Here is a 19,106-nt window from a genome sequence, read left to right as displayed (position 1 = left end):
CCGGTGGGGAAAAGCGGGGCGAAAAGATAAGATTGCACTCTGCTGGTGGTTATCAGAATATTTCTTGCTTCCCTCATCAATCCCGCATCACCAGCAGCATCCGCGAAAAGCCGCCAGCATTATTTTCTTGCGTTTTCTGTGCTGTTGGATAGCTGCGCGGACTCACAGAGGGGCTGTCCTGCTATTTCTCTCTTTTCGAACGGTTCCGGAACTCTTGTTTCGGGGAAATACCACCATGATGGCCAGCGGCGCTAACGATCGCGACTCAACACAGCCAACATGCCAAAACTGCCAAACCTCAACTACGCCGTTATGGCGTCGCGATGAATACGGGACGGTTCTCTGCAACGCATGCGGCCTGTTCCTCCGTCTTCACGGGCGACCTAGACCGATCTCGCTCAAGACCGATGTTATCAAGTCTCGGAATCGCGTCAAGACGATGCGCCCCGGCATGGCCTCAAAGAAGAAGGTTCGTAATGCGCCTCCAACCCTCGACCTCGACGGCACTCTTCAGATGGCTAACATGATATGCGGCAACGACAGCAGCAACAGCATGGCCACAACTTCAACGGTGCGACCGACCCCAATGGCCTTGACCTTCACGGGCAGAACCCCGGCTCCGCGCAACGAAGACCCTCACAGAAGTCCACAAACGGCAATGTAGACGGCGACTCCCCTGTCTCTCGGACCGGAACCCCTTCTCTGTACAACCCTAGCCTTCCCGTTTTCCAGGGAATGGACGATGCGCAGCTCCAGGCAGGTCTGCAAGGGTTTTCTGAGAACCGCTCTGGCTCGCCCCTTAACGGCGACCGCCATCTCGACGTTCCTCAGACCCACGAACAGCTTATCGCGACCAACTCGGCCCTCAAGACCCGCGTCAGCGAACTGGAGTTGATCAACGAACTCTTCCGCGGCCGGCTGAGCCAGATGGAGCAAGACGAGGCAAGCGCAAGACGTGGACAGGAAATCAGCGGTAAGGCCGAGGCCCAGCTGCGCATGCAGCTTGAGACCAGCAAGAAGCAGCTGGAGGAAAGCCACCGCAGAGAAAACAACCTCAAGCGTCGTCTTGACGAGCTGGAGCTGGAGCTTAAGGAGGCCCTCGACATGTCGGACTCTGGTCGCGCAGCAAAGAAGCTCAAGGTTACAGAGATGGTTGGCGAATCCGAAGGCTCGACGCCCCAGTCTACTACATGATGTGTCGACGATCTACGCGATTTGCAACACTACTTTGGCGGCCTGGGTACCGGCTGCCCATGCGCTCATGACCCGAGGAGCAACGACTGCCCCAGGGCCAGTGTATCACCAAACCCGACCGTTTTGTTTTTCTCTTTCCATCCTCTGGACCGAGCATTCGCACATTTCATCGACTTTCTCCCATGAAAACACAAAAAAGGACTGGGCAAGCTTTGCAGACCTCACCACGCTTATACCTATAATGCTGCGTGTTATCCTGGTTTTTTTTATTTTCTCCCCATAGGCAGTTACGTCTATGTTGCGTCTTGGATCCTACGGAGACCAGGACTATGAGGGTTCGGCTGTTAGAGGGACAGGCGTTGCGGCTCCTCTTGGACTTGGGTTCAAGAGGGAAGATGACCTTAATACAGGAGAGCAGAAAAGGGGTCTGACGGGAGGTGGAACTGGTGGTTATGATCACCGGCGATAACCACAAAAAAAACTTGATGAAGATTTTGAGGGACGGGGACTCTTTGCGATGGAGTACATAGGACGCTGCTCGAGGGCAACCCCCTGGAGTATGGGATACTCAAAAGTCTTTTCTTTCTTTTTGCGACCGAAAAATAGAGGCTTGACGCCGTTGATGACAACCATGATCTGCCGCGTGTTATCCATCTCTATGTGGTGGGTCGTGGGGAACTGCCGACGCTGCTTCTCAAACCCACGGGGAATCTCTCGCTTTTTGAAGGCTTCTTTTCGGTGCCCTTTTCTGCCCGAGAACGAACAACATCTAGTTGACATGTGGACTTGTTTGAAGATGTCAAGCCACAAAGCACCCAACCTGATGTCATGATAAGGGAGGTGGCATGTACACAACCCAGCAACTCTGAGCACACGCAAACCGACTGTATCAGCCTTGACGGGTCCCCGCATGCTCCTGTACCAAGAACACGGCGGGGACCGATGTTGATAAAGAGGTAGGGCAAGATTCCCTAGCCTCGGTTCTCTCTATCAGCGCCCCTATCGCCGGGTACCTTCCCCGTCTAACCGCCCCGCTCCGGCGCCGAGGCTCGACAAGAGACGAGAGACGAGAGACAACACAAGAACCAATCAGGCCAGCAAAGACGGAAACTGTCAATGCAGAAGGACAGGAAGTATATGACGGGAGAGGCGATGGAAAGTCGTCACTGTGAACCACTTACAACACAGGGCCTAGACCTGCGATAGTGCCGAGATGCAGATGCCTCAGCGGCGCAGGCAGGCTGCGGTTGGCGCATCCCGACGGCTTTGACTTCTGGCTGCGCCCGTCACACTCTCGCGAACCAGGGACGAGTAGAGAACCTACCATGCGTATTCTCGAAAAGATTGTACCGCAACTCTTGCGGCCGCGACTGCAGGCCCGGACTGCAGCATCGGCTCAGTGTCAAGGCGGCATCCAACGGATACGAGGGACGTGGAGAGCGGGCGATTAGATAGGAACGCGTCCGGGGGAGGGGAAGACAAGGATGCCCGCCTCGAGTGGATGCTGGAGAATCAAAGGCCAATCTCCACTGCTCAGTGCTTCCCGTTGCCCCAGACGTTCCCGCCTCCTCTTATCGCACGCGCGGGGTTGATACGGCCTTGTCGGCTGCGGTTGAGGGTCTCTAACCCCCCCCCCCCCCCCCCCCCCCCCCCCCCCCCCCCCCCCCCCCCCCCCCCCCCCCCCCCCAAAACAAACCCTTGAGGCTCAACATGAACTACGTGTGCTGTGCATATATCCTGTACCGTGACGGAACTCCACAATCATGATCTCCCTCTTGGCTCTCTACGTCCCCAGACTCTCAAGGGCTTCTCCCCTACCTACCTCGAGGGCCTCTCCTAGGCTTTTGATTCATTCCCTAGCTGAAATCCTTCGCCCCCGGACATGACAGGGATGAGTCGGGTTTGGTCAGATGGGCAATCCAGCAATCTCATGTTTCTGGACGTGCGCGCGCGCGAGACAGAGATACATGCAAAGGGAGGGGGACGGACACAGATAAGACATCCGCCTAACAGTAAACAAATAAAAATATTATCGACGAGGAGGAGAGAAAAGGAACAAAAAAAAATTCAAGTAAATAAACCAGGGTGTCTTGTCTCAGTCTCCCACATGTTCCCCTTGGATTGCCCTGCCCACATTGCAAAATTCCACATGGCAATCAGCCGAAGGATTGTGTCTAATGAGCAACCGCCAGTGCTCACGCCAGGAAGGGGAAAACATTGGCATTAATTAGCAATCGTGAGGCGCAGCGAGGCACAACCCGTCCTTCCCCGGGGTGTTGGAACCGGAAGACTCTGCAGAGTGGCAACTTCCTAGGCAGTGACTAGGTAGAGACGCGGACTCCCCCGGGGAGAGACGGTGGCTTTTCCGGGGGAGAAGACGTGGAGGTACAAGACGACAGACGATGGAGGAGGGGGGGACGCGGGCGGGAGAGGGTGGGAAGGGGAAAAGGGAATGCAATGCGTCCCATCCCGAAGGTTCGGGCAGGGATGGTGAGGCGACAGGCGACAAATTATCACGGATTCCAGCTCTGCGCACCGGGCATCTTCTTTCTGCTCCCCATTCTGCCTTGTGTTTCTCTTCTGTTCCCCAGTGGGAGGCGGACGGGAAGACGGACGTGGGGGGAGAGGGGGGACCAATACACGATGGCGAAAAGCACACCACCCACCCACTCACACGGCTCACCAGTCTTTCCCAAGTCCCAAACTCTCGCCGAGTTAGTCCCTCAACAGACTCCCTGCGGCGTTGGCGGTGGAAGTGGTGGTGGTGGTGGTTTTGATGCTCCAGTCTATATGGCGTAGGCAGAAAGGGCCTTTTCTCGCGCGGGCGCGGCCCGTGGATCCATGAGCACATCCACCGCGAACGGAACCATACAAAAAATAAAAAATAAAGGGCAGAAGCTCGGGGCCCGGTGCCAACAACGTCCTTGGATCGGATCGAATTGGACTGTACTGGACTGGATCGAAATGGATTGGATTGGATTGGACTGAATCCCATTACCGACGACGACCGACAGACCCTCCATGCCAACGCTTTTCCTCCGAGACAAGCAACGCCGCCCCCAAAGGAAGCACAACGAGATGCACGGCACCCTGTGGGAGTCTAGGCCAATGCCTGGGCGACCGAATTGCGTTGCCGTACCTCTCTCCCCTTAGCCCACCACACTTTTTACCTCAGCTATCCTCGCCATTGGACCGCTGGGCTGGCCTCCCCGTGCCCGAGCGGACGCTTTAGGCAAGCTACTTCTCACCTTTTGGGGACCCCACGGCCCACGGAGGGAATCGGGGAAACGGACGGCGAAAAGAAGGGGTGGTGGTAGGTACCCTGGGAGACCCTCGGAAGACAGGGTGCGAGAGAGCCTGCGTGCCGCTCAACATGGCGGAATCCCATATCAACTGCATGCACGCCCGCCGCCTGCTTGCTCGTCCACCCGTACCCAATCTTACTATTCGCAACACTATTTTTCTTCCTCGTCGAGACCGTTTTCTCTCAGCATCTTGCCTCCGTGTGTGCCTGTACGTGTATGAGTGTGTGTGCAACATTACGGCTACGGGGTGATCTTTCTCTCTCTCTCTCTCTCTCTCTCTCTCTCTCTCTCTCTCTCTCTCTCTCTCTCTGTCTCTTTCTGACTGACACCAGGGAGGAACGTCCGTGTCTATCCCTCTCGTATCTGGGGTTGCCCTCCAAAGACATTCCAGACTGGTCCAGCTCCATACCTCTCTCCCGCTCTCGCTTCATACTACCCATCTACACACACCCGTTTTGCCCTCGCCTCTTCTTGTGTTGACAAGACAGCAAAAAGCGCCCTTTTCGGTTTCCGCCCTTTCCTCCGAGCAGTCCCCCCCCCGGATACCATTAACCTCGCACCATGTCGAGGGTCGGAGCAAGTTAACCCATCCACATCCCTCTCGAAAGTGGCACCGTCCTTTCGTTCAAGACCCCAGAAGAAATCCACTTCTCTAAACCGGCTCATCTTCATAATTGCACATTTTCGTTCGTTACGGCACTCTTGACCCAACATGCTTCAACTGTCGACGCTACCGAGCAGGGCCGGCTACAGCCCCCTCGTGCCCTCTCCCCTGAACCCCAAAGTCCACACCATCGCGCCGCCGCGGTGCCATAGGTTGCGGGAGAAGAGGCGCCAGCAGAGCCGAGGGGATGTAAGCCCGACCCAGAGGCTGCTCCGTCACAAGGCCGCCATGGCCTGGAAGTCGGAGGCCCTGACGCGCGAGAGCGCAATCTACACCCGCGAGGAGATCCTTGACATCATCGCCGAGTGCGATCGTCAAGACGCCGCGGCGAGGGGCACCCCGCTCATCACCACCACCCCCAGCAGCAAGCCGGCAGAGAAGCAACAGCCCCAGGTACACATCCGCGCCGCGCACTGGAAGGAGCACGACGGCGAGGAGTACGACTTCTTCTGCGAGACGGACGAGGCCGACGCCGGCGATTCAGACGAGAGCTTACGGCAATGGTCATCGCTCGTTCCCAGGCTGCGTAGCCCGTTCTCCAAAGACACGGCACGCCGCGTTGTGTTGGCATTTGGATTGATGTGTATCTGCGGATGTCTGCCGGTGCTTCGGGCCCATGGCTTCCACATCTACCCGGCCAACGAGACGCCATAGACGTGCTGCAAATCCTCCACTCTCTACAAAATACTCGAACAAAACCACCACTTCGCCATTCATTAATCAGGAGGGGAGAGCGTTATCGGCAGCAACCAAAAAGAAATAGGAGATGAGTCTATCCGGGGCGGCGCTCGACCGTCGCCCATAAATCATGCCGACCAAGCTCTCGTCTATGGAGCACATATTACACACCATCTAAAACGGTTCTAACGAGCCTCGCTTCGCCGGGGCTACTTTTTCTCGTCGTCGCGCGGGGGGACCGGGTTTTCTTTGTCTTTGGGGATTTCGGCGTTGACTTGCTTCGCGGCTTGCTTGGCGGCCTCGTCCGCGGCATTGTCCGTAGCTTCCTCTTGTTTGGCCTCTTTGGCATGGTTGACCTGCCATATGGCCCGTTCGATCTCGACGCCCAACTCGGGCACGTCGAGCGCTTTGGCGATGTGCTGGCCATTGGCTTGCGACAGCAGGATCGTCTCGTCCTTTGCGTTTTCCCCTTTGCCCTGCAGAGGTTCGCTCTGGCCCAGGGCAGGTTTTGACGGTGTTTGGGTCGTGTTTTCTGGTATCAACGGCGTATAAATGTCGTTCAGCAGCTTCGACGGGGACAGGGCCAGGAGTTTGTTGTCAACGAGGAATCGAAGGTGCTTGCCTCCCTCGAGAGCGCGCCAATGCGACCAAGCTCTGTATGCCAGGTAGAAGAAAGGCAGGTTAGGGATCCTGCCGGATCATAATGTCAGCAAAAGTTTATTCCAATGCAAAGTGGCACATCACTCACACTGGCACAAGAGCAAAGGGCGCCGAGATGGGCATGCCAATCAAGCACCATATGAGCTTCCTCTTATGCAGCGCGTCCCGTTCCGTCGCCAAGGTTCTGACAACCTGCTCTGCCTTTCCCGTGGGGATAACCTTGTCCGGGAAGACCAGCTCAATCTTCTCGTTGCCCTTGAGCTCGTCGTCCTTGCGGCGCGCCGAAATGGGCGGGACCGACTTCAGGCCCCATTCTTCGTAGGGGATCCGACGGAGGGCATAGTTGCCGTAGCTGACCACCTTCTTCTGCCAGCCGCTTTCTCTGGCCTCCCAGCCGGCCCACAGTTTTGCGGCCTTCTTGCCAACCTTGTCCGCCAAGCCTTGCTGGCTGTTCGTCGCAATATTGAGTCGTTGCGAGTAGAGCAGAGTCCGGCTCGTGGTGAGCGGGAGTAGATAGAGGCGCATGGTGCACACCGAGGCTCGGGCCGAGTGATGACGCGAGGGATGAAAGAGAGGCGCGGTCGTTGTCGTCGGCGGCGGTCGGTCGAGGAGGTGCGATGTTGGGCCCCGCGGGAGTTTGCGACAGGAGGACGGGGGAGTGTGCGCTTGGCTTGGAATCAGAATAGTTCAACCTCGCAGGACTTGCACATCGGTTTTTGTATGGGATTGGGCGAGGAGGCGAAAAGCTGCAAAAGTCACGATGCTGGGCGGCCTCTTGGTCCTTGTCTTCCAGCAAGAGGCAATTTTGACGTGTGTCGTGGAGTCTGTGTTTGGAAGCTCTGAGCCTCCCGGCCCTCTGAGCGGTTGAGGCTAGCACGCCAACCCCCTGTCGTCCATCTTAGCTTCTGGGTCAAGCTTCCAGGATTGAACCTGGGCCGGAGGCAGTGACGCAGGCCGGCGTCATAGGTCGCTGCTGTGTTTTAAGTGGTGCGCTGGATTCGCGATCCATTGTTAGGGCGGTACTTGGAGGGATGCCCCTAGAGCTCGAGAGTGGTTGCATCGAGGCCAGTTGGGGCCCCTAGTCGGGCTGCGCGACAGTGAAAGGAACGCAGAGCGATAGGCCTTGAAGACTGCCCCAAAGCGTGGGCTTGGGTCCACCAAGACGTGTGCCCCTCTATCCTGGTCTACATAATAGTGGTTTTTTTTCTTTTCTTTTTTTTTTCTTTTTTTTCGCTGATCCCAGATCGCGCTTGCGCAAATTGGCTGTTGAAACCCGCTAAAATTCGAAAGGTGCTGAACCGCGAAATGTCGGCGGATTCAGTGTGTTCTGCAGTCCAAAAGACCAGGGTGGAGTACGTACCATCCATCCCTCGTAGCAGCCCGACATCTATGTAGTACATAGTGTGTGTATCCGTCAAGGGGCCCACGCGTTGCTCCAGTGCGCTACCGCATTCTGCCTGTCACCCAGGCACGCTCCATTGGATATCCTCTTTCCCTCCCTCCCGTTCCCCAGCCCTCCCTCCATTTAGTCTTCTTGCCAACTGCCTGTCCGTGTTGCGCTGCGACAGGTGCTGCAGTCTTTCTGCAAAGTTTCCCGGTTTGCTGGAACGCCCGGGCGAAAGGTGCCGTCACAGACTCGACAGCGGGACAATTGGAGTGCCGCATCGTATCGTCTGCTCTCTCCTCTCAGTGTGTTCTCGGAGCTGGCAATCGTCGCATCGCACAGCTGGACAACGCCAGCGACATCGACAGACGGGCCAAGGAATAGGCCGCCAGCAAGCAGCGCTAGCTCAGTCTATCCACGAGACACACACCCATACACAGCCGCCGCCTCCGCCGCCGTTGAGAGGACACAAGGCACACGCAACGGTTGCTGTCTATCTCCCGTCACGCGCCCTCCATTCTGGCCCTTACTTCACGTTTTCTTTTACCTCCTCGTCTCGCTTCTGCAGTTCCTTCTTGCTTTTCAGACCATAATTCAGCTTTCTTTGCCTTCTCTCGCTCCTTCGCCGTCGCCCCTTCAACCCTCTTACCTGTGTGCCGACTTCGACCACACATACGTGCACAACACCAAATCACCAGGCGCCATAGTATCGATAGCACATACATCCTGCTGCTTCGACCGAAAGGCGGAGTGCATATTAATATGCGAGCCTTCTCCTGCGCCATCAAGAAAGCATTGAACCCACGACGCTCTCAGTCACCACCCGCATCGGTATAGCCCACACCCCCTTCTGGGTCCTGCTTCGGCCGCGGCCACGACCGCGATGAGCACATCTAGCCATCCGCCCGGCAGTTCTGGCTCGCGGGATTTTCGAGCATCGGTTGGCACAAGCAGTACCGCGATCGATTCAGGCGCCCCGCGGCTAAGAGGACCACGATCGCTTCCTCGTAAGATTGGTTCCCGGCCCACCCGGTCTACACGATCACAAACGGGAGCCCTTGCTGACCACTTTATCTGATAGCCTGGATCGACTCGTACGAAACAAGATACGGAGCACCGACAGAGGACCAGCTCCAGCTACTATCACCCCCGGCTCGAGCTGTTCCACCTCAGCATAACCACTCCCCCAACGAACCCGACCGTCGCGTATCGAAAGACGGTTATGTCGACTGGACCGGTGACCCTACTCTAGTAAACGCCCGCCCGAGAACCAAGGCCAAGCTTACAGACGTCTTCCGTGGCAAAGGCGCACAGCACGGCAGGAAATGGGATCACCTGCGAACCGCAGAACCCGTCATCGTCTCAGCACACAGGCCCGCAACCCAAGGCCCGCCGGCAGCATGGAGAGACTTCCTCCAGTCGTCGGCCTACGGGCATATGGAAGGCGAAGAGTCGGAAGTTGTAGACGTCGAAGTGCTGGATAAGTTGCAGCCCGATTTCAATAAGCGATACGACGAAACCGTTCATCGAGATTTGGAAAAGGCGTCGTCGAAGCAAAGACGCTCCAAGACTATGGTGCAGAGGATGTGGTCTCTCATCTTGCGACACTACCTGGTACCCCTGGTTTTCCGCCTTACCGTCATGCTCACTTCCATCGTGGCGCTGGCTATCGCGGCGCGCATTTACCGACATGAGGATGCCAAGAGCAACACCAGCCCGGAACGCGCGCAAAGCATAGTCGCCATCGCCGTCGATACAGTCGCACTGCCCTACATAGGCTACATGCTGTGGGATGAGTACACGGGCAAACCGTTGGGTCTCCGGCCTGCTGTCCAGAAGATCGCCCTCATCTTGCTGGACCTCTTTTTCATTATTTTCAAATCCGCCAGCACATCCCTGGCGTTCGAGTCCCTAGTTTTCCACAACGTCGAGGCAGGCCAGGTGAGGCAGCTCAGCCAGGCGTTGGCGGCTTTCATGCTGGCTGGTCTACTGGCGTGGACCATGAACTTCATGGTCAACATCTTCCGCACGGTTCAACGACTTGGAGGTGGAGAGGATGAAATCTCTCACGATCGCATGTAGTTTGGGAGCCCGTCTCGGTCTTGTTTGTTGGGTATACCCGGTGTATTAAAAGCCTGTACTATAGCTGGAGCGTGGATCGGTCGTTGCGGTTGTTTCTTCTTTGTCAATTATGAATACTTTCTGGCTCCGTGGTCACATCCTGCTGTTCCCAGTTGCACAACGTCGGCTTGCGCTTTGAATCCTTACAGCCATTTATTTCACTGACATCATATGAAGCCTCTCAATAGGCAGTTTTTTATTTTCTTTTTTCGGCAGTCCCTTGAGGAGGAGCCCTTTAAGTTATTAACTTACCCTTATGGCAAACAACGTGAAGGTTCTCAAGGCAAGTGGGATAGGTTCCTTTTTGAACTCCTGTGGGCATGGCATTGACCGAAGCCCGCGAGACAAGGACAACGTTGTCAGGGAACTAAGGGGGGGGTGTAAATGTTGCTATACTTCAGACGGGCTGAGTAAGAAGGCAGGCAATAGTCAGCAAGCAATAAATGCTCTGTACGTAACACAAGCAAGTCAAATTGGCTTTGTCATCGTGTGCTGCTTGATGGTAAAGCAGCCAGGTCGAATATTCTCTCGAGCAGATGGGAAATGGCTTTAAGAAGCACGCCGAGAGGCGATAGTCTCTTGTCATCGCACTCGTCGACGGCGTCAAGTGGGATGAAATCGTACGAAACTGTCTGAAGAACGAGGTAGGAAAGAGAGAAGGAGACCCAAACAGGACAAGGTAGCATAAGGCTGATTAACCCGGATGCCGACCTTGCAAGTCGTCCACCCCCGGCCCAAGCCGCAATTAAGCACAAGACGACGAAGCACGCCTTTCCTTTTGCAGATTGCCCAAGATGGAGGTGGCGGGCGGTGAAGAATGGCAGTTTCTGGCGCTAGACAGTTCCAGGCGATTGCTCCACTTTCTTCCTGGTGGCCAGTCCAGTCCCAGTCCTAGTCCCAGTCCCAGGCACCCAGGCCCCAGCCCAGCCATGGTTCAGACACCACACGACGTAGAGGCTCCACCACTCACGCTGTGACTGAGTTCCAGGTTGAAGGTGGCCCGTAGGCGTCAGCGGTCTGGTACATACAGCAAAGCGTGGTGGTGTCGCTACCGTGGGTGGACCGGGCTGGCCTTCTTCAGACCTCCACCACCGGACGCCTCCATACACACCTCACACTGCTGCAGCACCCTCGCCCGGCAAGCAAATCTAACCCAAGCAATCCCTCTTTCCACTTACAACCTCTGTCCTCCTCGTGTCTGCCTGATCGCGTCCTCGGCTCTGCGTCTAGACTACAAAGTCGTCTTCGTTTGCTTTCCTCTGCCCGGCGCCATTTGACGACTTCCCTCACCTTCCGCTCTGACTCAGACAAAGGGTGCCGCGTTCCTTCTCTTCCCCGGTTGTAAGGTACGGTACCTACCCCCGTAAGGCAGCCTCTCCCTCCTTCCAACCCTTGCGACCACGGCCTTGCCTTTCCACCTTTCGCACTTCGACGTCGATTTCTGGAGCCGTCGAGGTCTGTGCCGCAGACACATCCCTTTATCCCCCTCAACGTCTTGACTCTCTATCCTTCTGGCCATAAGCAGGGCAGGGCCGAAGACTCAAATACCATTACTCCTTCCCCCTTCTGGAGGCGACGTTTCTAAACCCGTCATCTTTCGCAACAGGTCCTCCCCGCTTCCCCACGACAAGTCGCCCCCCCGAACCGACATCCTATCTCCCCCCCCCCACCACCACGACGGCCACGACGGCCTCACCGATCCCCTCTGCCGACCGCGCAATCGACTCGAGATCCTCGGATCATGTCAGCAGCCAAGATGGCGCCCGCTACTCAGATGCCTCCGGTCCCTAACCGGGAGGACATTGGAGCCACGTGAGTGGATCTCCGCAGCCTCGCGACGGCACCGCCGTTGGCCGACACCCCGCGCTGACCGAATACAGATGGAAGTACCTGGAGGCCGGCATCCAGCGCATCATGCTGGATCTTGAGCGTGGTATCGACATGCAGATCGTAAGTCTCACTGCCCTGCGCCGCCTCCCCTCCTACCTCTCCTGATCCGATGAGAAGTGCTGACCGTTGCTTGCTGCAGTACATGGGAGTCTATACGTATGCTTTGCCGACCGACCGCTGCCAACACCTTCTAACAGTGTTTCTAGTGCCGTCCACAACTTCTGTACCTCCCAAAAAGCCGTCGGATTGTCGGTGCCTCAGGGAAGCATCGGATCCGGTAACCACAGGGGAGGTGAGCCGGGCACAACCCCTTCTACCGTCGTGTATGGTCGACATGCTGATCTCTGTGGATAGCTCACCTTCTCGGAGAGGAGCTGTACAACAAGCTCATCGACTATTTGAAGCTGCACCTCGAGGGGCTCGTTCAACAGTCCAAGACGCACACCGATGAGGCGCTGCTGACCTTCTATATCAAAGAATGGAACCGATACACGATCGCCGCCAAATACATCCATCACCTCTTCCGGTATCTTAACCGCCATTGGGTTAAGCGCGAGATGGACGAGGGAAAGAAGAACATCTACGACGTGTACACTCTCCATCTTGTGCAATGGCGTCGGGTGCTTTTCGAACAGGTTTCGACCAAGGTTATGGAAGCCGTCCTGAAGTTGGTGGAGAAGCAGCGTAATGGCGAGACCATTGAATACGGCCAGATCAAGCAGGTTGTCGACTCCTTTGTCTCCCTCGGTCTCGACGACGCCGATCCTACCAAGTCGACCCTCGACGTCTACCGATTCCACTTCGAGCGCCCCTTCCTGGCCGCCACCAAGGAGTACTACCAAAACGAGTCGAAGCAGTTTGTTGCCGAGAACAGCGTCGTCGAATACATGAAGAAGGCAGAGACGCGACTGGAGGAAGAGGAGGAGCGAGTGCGCATGTACCTGCACGCTGATATCATCAACCCGCTGCGCAAGACGTGCAACCAAGCCCTCATTGCCGACCATTCGACATTGCTCAGAGATGAGTTCCAAGTGCTTCTGGACAACGACAGAGAAGAGGATATGGCCAGGATGTACAAGCTGCTCTCTCGAATCCCCGAGGGCCTGGATCCTCTGAGACAGCGATTCGAGACCCACGTCCGCAAGGCGGGCTTGAGCGCCGTGGAGAAGGTGGCGTCGGACGCCGAGAAGCTGGAGCCAAAGGTCTACGTCGATGCGCTGTTGGAAATCCACTCTCAGTACTCGGGCTTGGTGACTCGTGCGTTCGATGGCGAGGCCGAATTCACCCGATCCTTGGACAACGCCTGCCGAGAGTTCATCAACAGGAACGAGGTCTGCAAGTCAGGCTCCAACAAGTCGCCGGAGCTTCTGGCCAAATACACCGACGTCCTTTTGAGGAAGAGCGGCAGCGGCATCGAGGAGGGCGAACTGGAGAACACATTGACGCAGATCATGACCGTCTTCAAGTACATTGAGGACAAGGACGTCTTCCAGAAGTTCTACTCCCGTATGCTTGCCCGTCGCCTGGTGCACAGTAACTCTTCGTCGGACGACGCGGAGACCAGCATGATCAGTAAGCTCAAGGAGGCGTGCGGTTTCGAGTACACGAACAAGCTCCAGAGAATGTTCCAGGACATGCAGACCTCCAAGGATCTCAACGTCAGTTTCAAGGAGCATGTTGCTGGTCTTGGGATCAACAAGAACGCTCTCGACTCTCAGTACTCCATCCTGGGCACCGGTTTCTGGCCCCTGACTGCGCCCAACACAAGCTTCACCCCTCCGACCGAGATCAACGAAGACTGCGAGCGCTTTACCCGGTTTTACAAGAACAGGCACGAAGGTCGCAAGTTGACATGGTTGTGGCAACTGTGCAAGGGTGAGGTCAAGGCGGGATACTGCAAGAACAGCAAGACGCCCTACACATTCCAGGTATCTGCCTACCAGATGGCCATCCTCCTCATGTTCAACGACAAGGACAAGCACAGCTACGAGGACATCGCGGGCGTGACCTTGCTGAGCTCGGAGGTTCTGGACCAGGCCTTGGCCATCTTGCTCAAGGCCAAGGTTCTCATTATGTCGCCCGATGGTAAGCCCGAGCCCGGGAAGAGCTTCCGACTCAACTACGACTTCAAGAGCAAAAAGATCAGGGTCAACCTGAACATTGGCGGTGCCAAGGAGGCGAAGCAGGAAGAGGTGGAGACCAACAAGACGATCGAGGAGGACCGCAAGCTTCTGCTGCAGGTATGTCATTTTGTACCAAACCACACCGTCACACTTTGCTAACAAGACAATAGTCTGCCATCGTGCGTATCATGAAGGCGAGAAAGAAGATGAAGCACACGCAGCTCGTCAGCGAGACCATCAACCAGATTCGGTCGCGCTTCGTGCCGAAGGTTTCGGACATCAAGAAGTGCATAGAGATCCTCCTCGACAAGGAGTATTTGGAGAGACTCGAGGACGACGAGCTTGGCTACCTGGCGTAATTGGAAGCGAGCTTTCTTCTCGAGTGGAGGAAATACCCTCTTGCCTCTCTCGAGTGTTCATGTATTACAACACCCTCAAAACTGCATACACAACCCACCCTCAATCTCACCAGGCATCGATTTAACTTACACGAGCACACATCAGGCGTGTGCAGGTTCCAATCAACAGGACGGAGGAACACTGATGGACGGGGTTTTTTGCTTTGGGACTGGGGCGGCCGGCAGGCGGGCAGGGTTAGATAGCTGCATGCAGATTCACCTTGACTGTTAAAAAGACGTGCTTACGCTTTCAATATTGTGATGTTTGGGCGGACTGAATGACATTTGCATGTCGGCCCTTCAAGTACGAATCTTGTCTCGGTAGGGATGTGCCCGTTGCTTCTTTGCGGTCACGTACTTTTGTAACAGTGGGTCCGAAGGCGATGCTGCTGTCTGGGTCTTCGTGGGCCGGTCGTAGGCTCTCGTTCTGGACGCATGCATATTCGAATAGGGTAGGATAACAAGAGCGCAGGGAATCCGATCTGCGTGTCTTGCCTCATAACCACGTTTTCTTGTCCACGCCTGCCTTCCTGCCTATCGCTCGCAGTTGCGATCGTCTTGTGTTTCCTAGACCAGAGTAGCATGAGATGAATAGGACATATTGGTATCGGATGAACATGGCCAAATTTGGGCCCGCCGAGTTCGTTCGCCCGTGCCAATGTTGGACAGAATACCTAGTAGATACTATGAAAGTGGGGGTTTTCCAGTGTTCACAACTGGGTCAAGGAGTTAGGTCTGGAAGTTTACGCATGAGTGGATTAGCTCAAGTCCTGAGGTAGGTAGATGGGCCCGTTGGTTGTATCTAATTGCGCGTGGTTGAAGGACATGATGACCGTTTTGTCTGCTTAGCCTTTTGCTTTCAACATTTCTACCAACGAGGGCCTAGAGCCCTCAAAACGCGGAGACATCCCGTTTGTGTGATACAACCGGACTTAGCGTCAAGCGAATTGCCCTGTTAGAATCGTGGATACGGCTCAGCTCAATATGATCGCCTACATATTGGATGCTGCCCTGTTCGCTGAGCGGACCTAATGGGCGATTTCTTTCCGCAGGTGGCCGTGTTGCGCTCATTGAAGCAGGATATCTACGGCTAACAGGCGGTTGTTTTGCATCAGCGATCACTTACTGGAGGATACACTATTCTTTTGGACTGTCATCCTTGTTAGGGTTCGCTTGCGTCGCACTTGGGCAATCAGCTTCGTGATTCACTCTCCCGCAACTTGACTCTTAGGCATCCTTCTGCTGTGAGCCTATGGGAGTCACCTCCACTAATTACGAGTCCACAACTGATCACCGTGCACTCACATGCCTTCAAGATTAACAGACCATGTTTGGCTGGTCAGCCTTACAAATTACAAGCTTAACCGCTGACTATGCAATAAAGGGTTTTATCGGCTACGCTTGTTCAACCTTCTCGTACTTCTTCCTTTCATACATCGACCTAACAACATCGATGAGTGGTGGTACCCAGAATAAGAGAGCTACAACTTGTCCAAAGGACCATCCGTTCCTGTCCACCACATCCATGAGAGCATTCGCCCGGACCATAAGGTACTGATATCCAAGGCACAAGCAGAACACGATTGTGGCAAACAACAGTGTTACAAAAGTGGAGAGAGGGGTTTTCAGGAGCTTGAAGGACTCATACAGTGCTTGGTGACTTCGTCGGCTTGTGGGCTTTGCTGAAGGTAACTCGCTCATCTCCTTACTACTGCTCTCTTTTGAAGCAGCGTCCTGTCGAGTGATCAGTAGGAGCAACACAAGCGTGGCCCAGACCCATAACAATGGCACTGTCTTGATGTTGGCGAAGGACTTGGCGTCGTAGAAACTAGCTAGGAAGCCTACGGGATCCGTCCCAGTTAACTGATAACACAGTGATATGGCTGATCTGCCACCACAGGCTTCTGTACTAAAGAGGCTATTGATCGCTTTGTCGAGGTATTTCCTATCGTATGGGCGGGTAGAAAGATTGCGAACAAGAAGGTAAAACGTGGCCGTGTTAACTGAGTAACTAATAACGACTAGAGCTGTTGAAAAGCGAGATTGAATTCCGTGGCTATGAAGTAGCATTAGTGTAAACACAGGCGCAACGAACCCCATAACAGAAGTCAGGATTAAGGCGTATCCATTCAAGGGGTCAATTTCAGAAGGCCTCATAATAAATGTGGCAACGGCTACAGAGACTACAAGTACCAGTTAGAGTTATTAAGAGAGGCACAAGGCAGGTATTGATGCATAGTTTTGTACTTACTTCCAAAGAGCGTTTGGACTCGAAGAAAGGTCTCTAAGGGACTCTTTACAAGTTCTCTAGCCTTTGGCTCAGTCTCTGGCTCTTTCCAGAGCTGAACCCCGGTTGATACCAGGAAAGCCGCACCGCAAATGATCAAGAGCACAGCTTGAATGAAGTATGAGATAAGGACCTAAAGGTCAGTAAGCAACAGTGGCTCTAAAAGGATTAAAGTAGTGCATAATAAAAACGAACATACACCAATGCCTAGGACATCCGGGTCTACATACGGCAATGAACAGGTGTTATCGCAAAGCTTTATCACGCAATCAGGAAGTCCCTGACTGTAATCAAATACTGTAGCAGAAGAGAGAAGGTTGGAAGCAGAGCAGGCCGTTGCACAAAGAGCTGGGTTTCGTGTTTGCTCACAAGTCGTTGCAAAGCAGGTCGTGATCCTCGACGCAATTGTGGATAGTTCTTCTGAGTTTTCGACTTGAAAGCGAGCTGCGAAAGGGCCAGTCTTGTCAAGGCTCGCTGCGTAGTCCAAGTTGCTGCAGGTGCCGAAGAGCGTCACTTCTGACTTCTTGTTTGAATCGAGGCGACCATACTGCTGAGGGTTGGCGTTGATTCCATCAGGAACTGCCTGGAACACCCTGCTTATGTTACTGCAGTCGCTAATACAGTTACCTGACGGGCAGATATCGTCGAATGATGTCGATAGCAGTTGCTCTTTGGGTACACCATAGAGGACTGGGTTCGAGCCGTGGACCATCTGAGCAAATGCCGAAGGTACAGTCGGTCTGGTGGATGCGACGGGTGATGGTAGTGCTGTAGATGTTGCGCTCTCCTGATCGGTTGAGGCACAAATGAAAACATTCGTAGGACATGGATTACCAGCTTTGTGAAGGGTTGTAGAGCCAGTCAAGGTTATATGAAAGGTTTCTTCATCGTAAGAAAAAGGCTGAGTTCGGGTTGAAGTTGTCGACGGCGGTAAAGATGTTATGGGTTCGTTGACGAAGTCTGCGGTGCGGGTCAGCCCAACGGGACTGCCGTAATCAACTATATCGCCCTGATCAATCGAGTCCATCTTCAGTGCCTGATGATCTAGTCACTAGTTCTTGTGAAAATCAAATCTATGGGCTTGGTACTGAATTACCCGTAGGACTGCGTGAAACCTCACACTTATTATAATTTGACGAACAGTCTTCCTGATCAGGCTATTGCTTATTTACGCGGGCTCAGACACGCTGAGCATTATCTACCTCTTAGGTGAAGGAGGTCATGAGATTTGGGGCCAAGCTGATTGCGTTGCCACCCGTACATCTTATGTTGAGCACTTGATAGGTCGCCTTGTTGAAACAAGATATATTGTGGTGAGTGAAAGCTTCAAAAAACGGGTCAAACGGCATATACTTATCCAATGAGGCCCTCCCGTATTCGCTTCACGGTGTCTATCGACTAGGATCACAATCCTTGGACCCCAACTCTAGAGCTTGTGCGGGCGCGGTGCTATACTTGTCACTATTTTTAGCCCATAAACATCACACGGTATTCAGAGTTGTTTCTAAAAGAGGTTTTGGATGTCGTCTCGGTAACTTTTTGTGATCGCGGCTTATAAGCGTCGAAGGAGGCAATGCGGCAGCCCAGCCCAGGCGAAAGTGGGACAGAGTCTGGGCGAATGTCGGATACTGCAACTTGCAGGGTGATATAGGTTAGTCCCATTTATAGTGCCAGGCCTAACATAGCACGATAGGCTGGTACAGCAATAACAAACTATCATTACAACAAGTTGGAATTTGCCTACCCAACATATACTTATACAAAAGCATGTTTCGGCCTGCTTTCGTTATCTCTGGATAGAGGGTCTTGACATGTTCAGTCACTTTTCCAGCACACTAAGTGATTCTAGAATCTGAGCAATGTGATCGGGTGATACCAATTCCACCTATTCGCCCTTGTCGTTGAGTCCATGGATTGATCAGGATCAAGTCCCACACCACCGTCCAGATATCCGCCAAATACAGAAACAAGGGGGACACGAGCAAGGGGCAGTGTTGTGAACATGCCCAAAATGCCCATTCGACCACCCACCCCCCCATCACCTCTAACCTGCGAAGTCTTTTTGTTCTAGGCCAATGAGATGGGGAGGTGCCTGTAGTCACAACAGCCACAGACGCCACACTGAAGCGGCCATGCTTCACGACACATATCAAGTATGTGATTTCACAAAGGCATGACCATGCCTGCTGACGTTATCACTAGATAGGGAATCATCTATTCACTATATGGATAGAAGAATACGTCCAAAATTACTCATCGAGCTCATCAATGTACTCAATTTAACCCCTCATCTGTTAGTCGCTAATTACCTGAAACTTCTACTTCACATCTCCCCATTGTTTGACATCTTTGCAAGCAGAGTGTCGCACCATTCGTCTGCTTCCCTCCCACGTCCAGTCTGA

The 19,106-nt window shown here is 54.3% G+C and overlaps 5 protein-coding genes across 5 annotated transcripts; 4 read left to right on the top strand and 1 right to left on the bottom strand.

Moving 5' to 3' along the window:
* Window positions 1-238: 238 nt before the first annotated feature.
* Window positions 239-1,194, top strand: ColSpa_08696 (GATA type zinc finger protein asd-4; the record flags this gene model as incomplete). The annotated part of the gene is made up of 2 exons (XM_049274908.1): window positions 239-469; window positions 547-1,194. The coding sequence occupies 2 exons, from the start codon at window positions 239-241 to the stop codon at window positions 1,192-1,194; spliced, it is 879 nt and encodes a 292-aa protein (XP_049130865.1).
* Window positions 1,195-5,211: 4,017 nt separating this feature from the next.
* Window positions 5,212-5,817, top strand: ColSpa_08695 (uncharacterized protein; the record flags this gene model as incomplete). The annotated part of the gene is made up of 1 exon (XM_049274907.1): window positions 5,212-5,817. One exon carries the CDS (start codon window positions 5,212-5,214, stop codon window positions 5,815-5,817), a length of 606 nt encoding a protein of 201 aa, XP_049130864.1.
* Window positions 5,818-6,050: 233 nt separating this feature from the next.
* On the bottom strand, window positions 6,051-7,026 carry ColSpa_08694 (uncharacterized protein; the record flags this gene model as incomplete). The annotated part of the gene is made up of 2 exons (XM_049274906.1): window positions 6,051-6,531; window positions 6,590-7,026. 2 exons carry the CDS (start codon window positions 7,024-7,026, stop codon window positions 6,051-6,053), a joined length of 918 nt encoding a protein of 305 aa, XP_049130863.1.
* A 1,742-nt stretch (window positions 7,027-8,768) lies between these two features.
* ColSpa_08693 (regulator of ribosome biosynthesis) lies at window positions 8,769-9,967 on the top strand (the record flags this gene model as incomplete). Its single annotated transcript, XM_049274905.1, has 2 exons — window positions 8,769-8,892; window positions 8,967-9,967. The coding sequence occupies 2 exons, from the start codon at window positions 8,769-8,771 to the stop codon at window positions 9,965-9,967; spliced, it is 1,125 nt and encodes a 374-aa protein (XP_049130862.1).
* Window positions 9,968-11,762: 1,795 nt separating this feature from the next.
* Window positions 11,763-14,378, top strand: ColSpa_08692 (cullin-1; the record flags this gene model as incomplete). Its single annotated transcript, XM_049274904.1, has 6 exons — window positions 11,763-11,818; window positions 11,887-11,956; window positions 12,036-12,052; window positions 12,094-12,188; window positions 12,251-14,136; window positions 14,190-14,378. The coding sequence occupies 6 exons, from the start codon at window positions 11,763-11,765 to the stop codon at window positions 14,376-14,378; spliced, it is 2,313 nt and encodes a 770-aa protein (XP_049130861.1).
* Between the last annotated feature and the right edge of the window lie 4,728 nt (window positions 14,379-19,106).

This window comes from Colletotrichum spaethianum (assembly GCF_022836535.1).
Source record: "Colletotrichum spaethianum MAFF 239500 DNA, contig24, whole genome shotgun sequence".
Classification (NCBI taxonomy): Eukaryota; Fungi; Ascomycota; class Sordariomycetes; order Glomerellales; family Glomerellaceae; genus Colletotrichum; species Colletotrichum spaethianum.
This window is presented reverse-complemented; position numbering and strand designations above follow the sequence as displayed.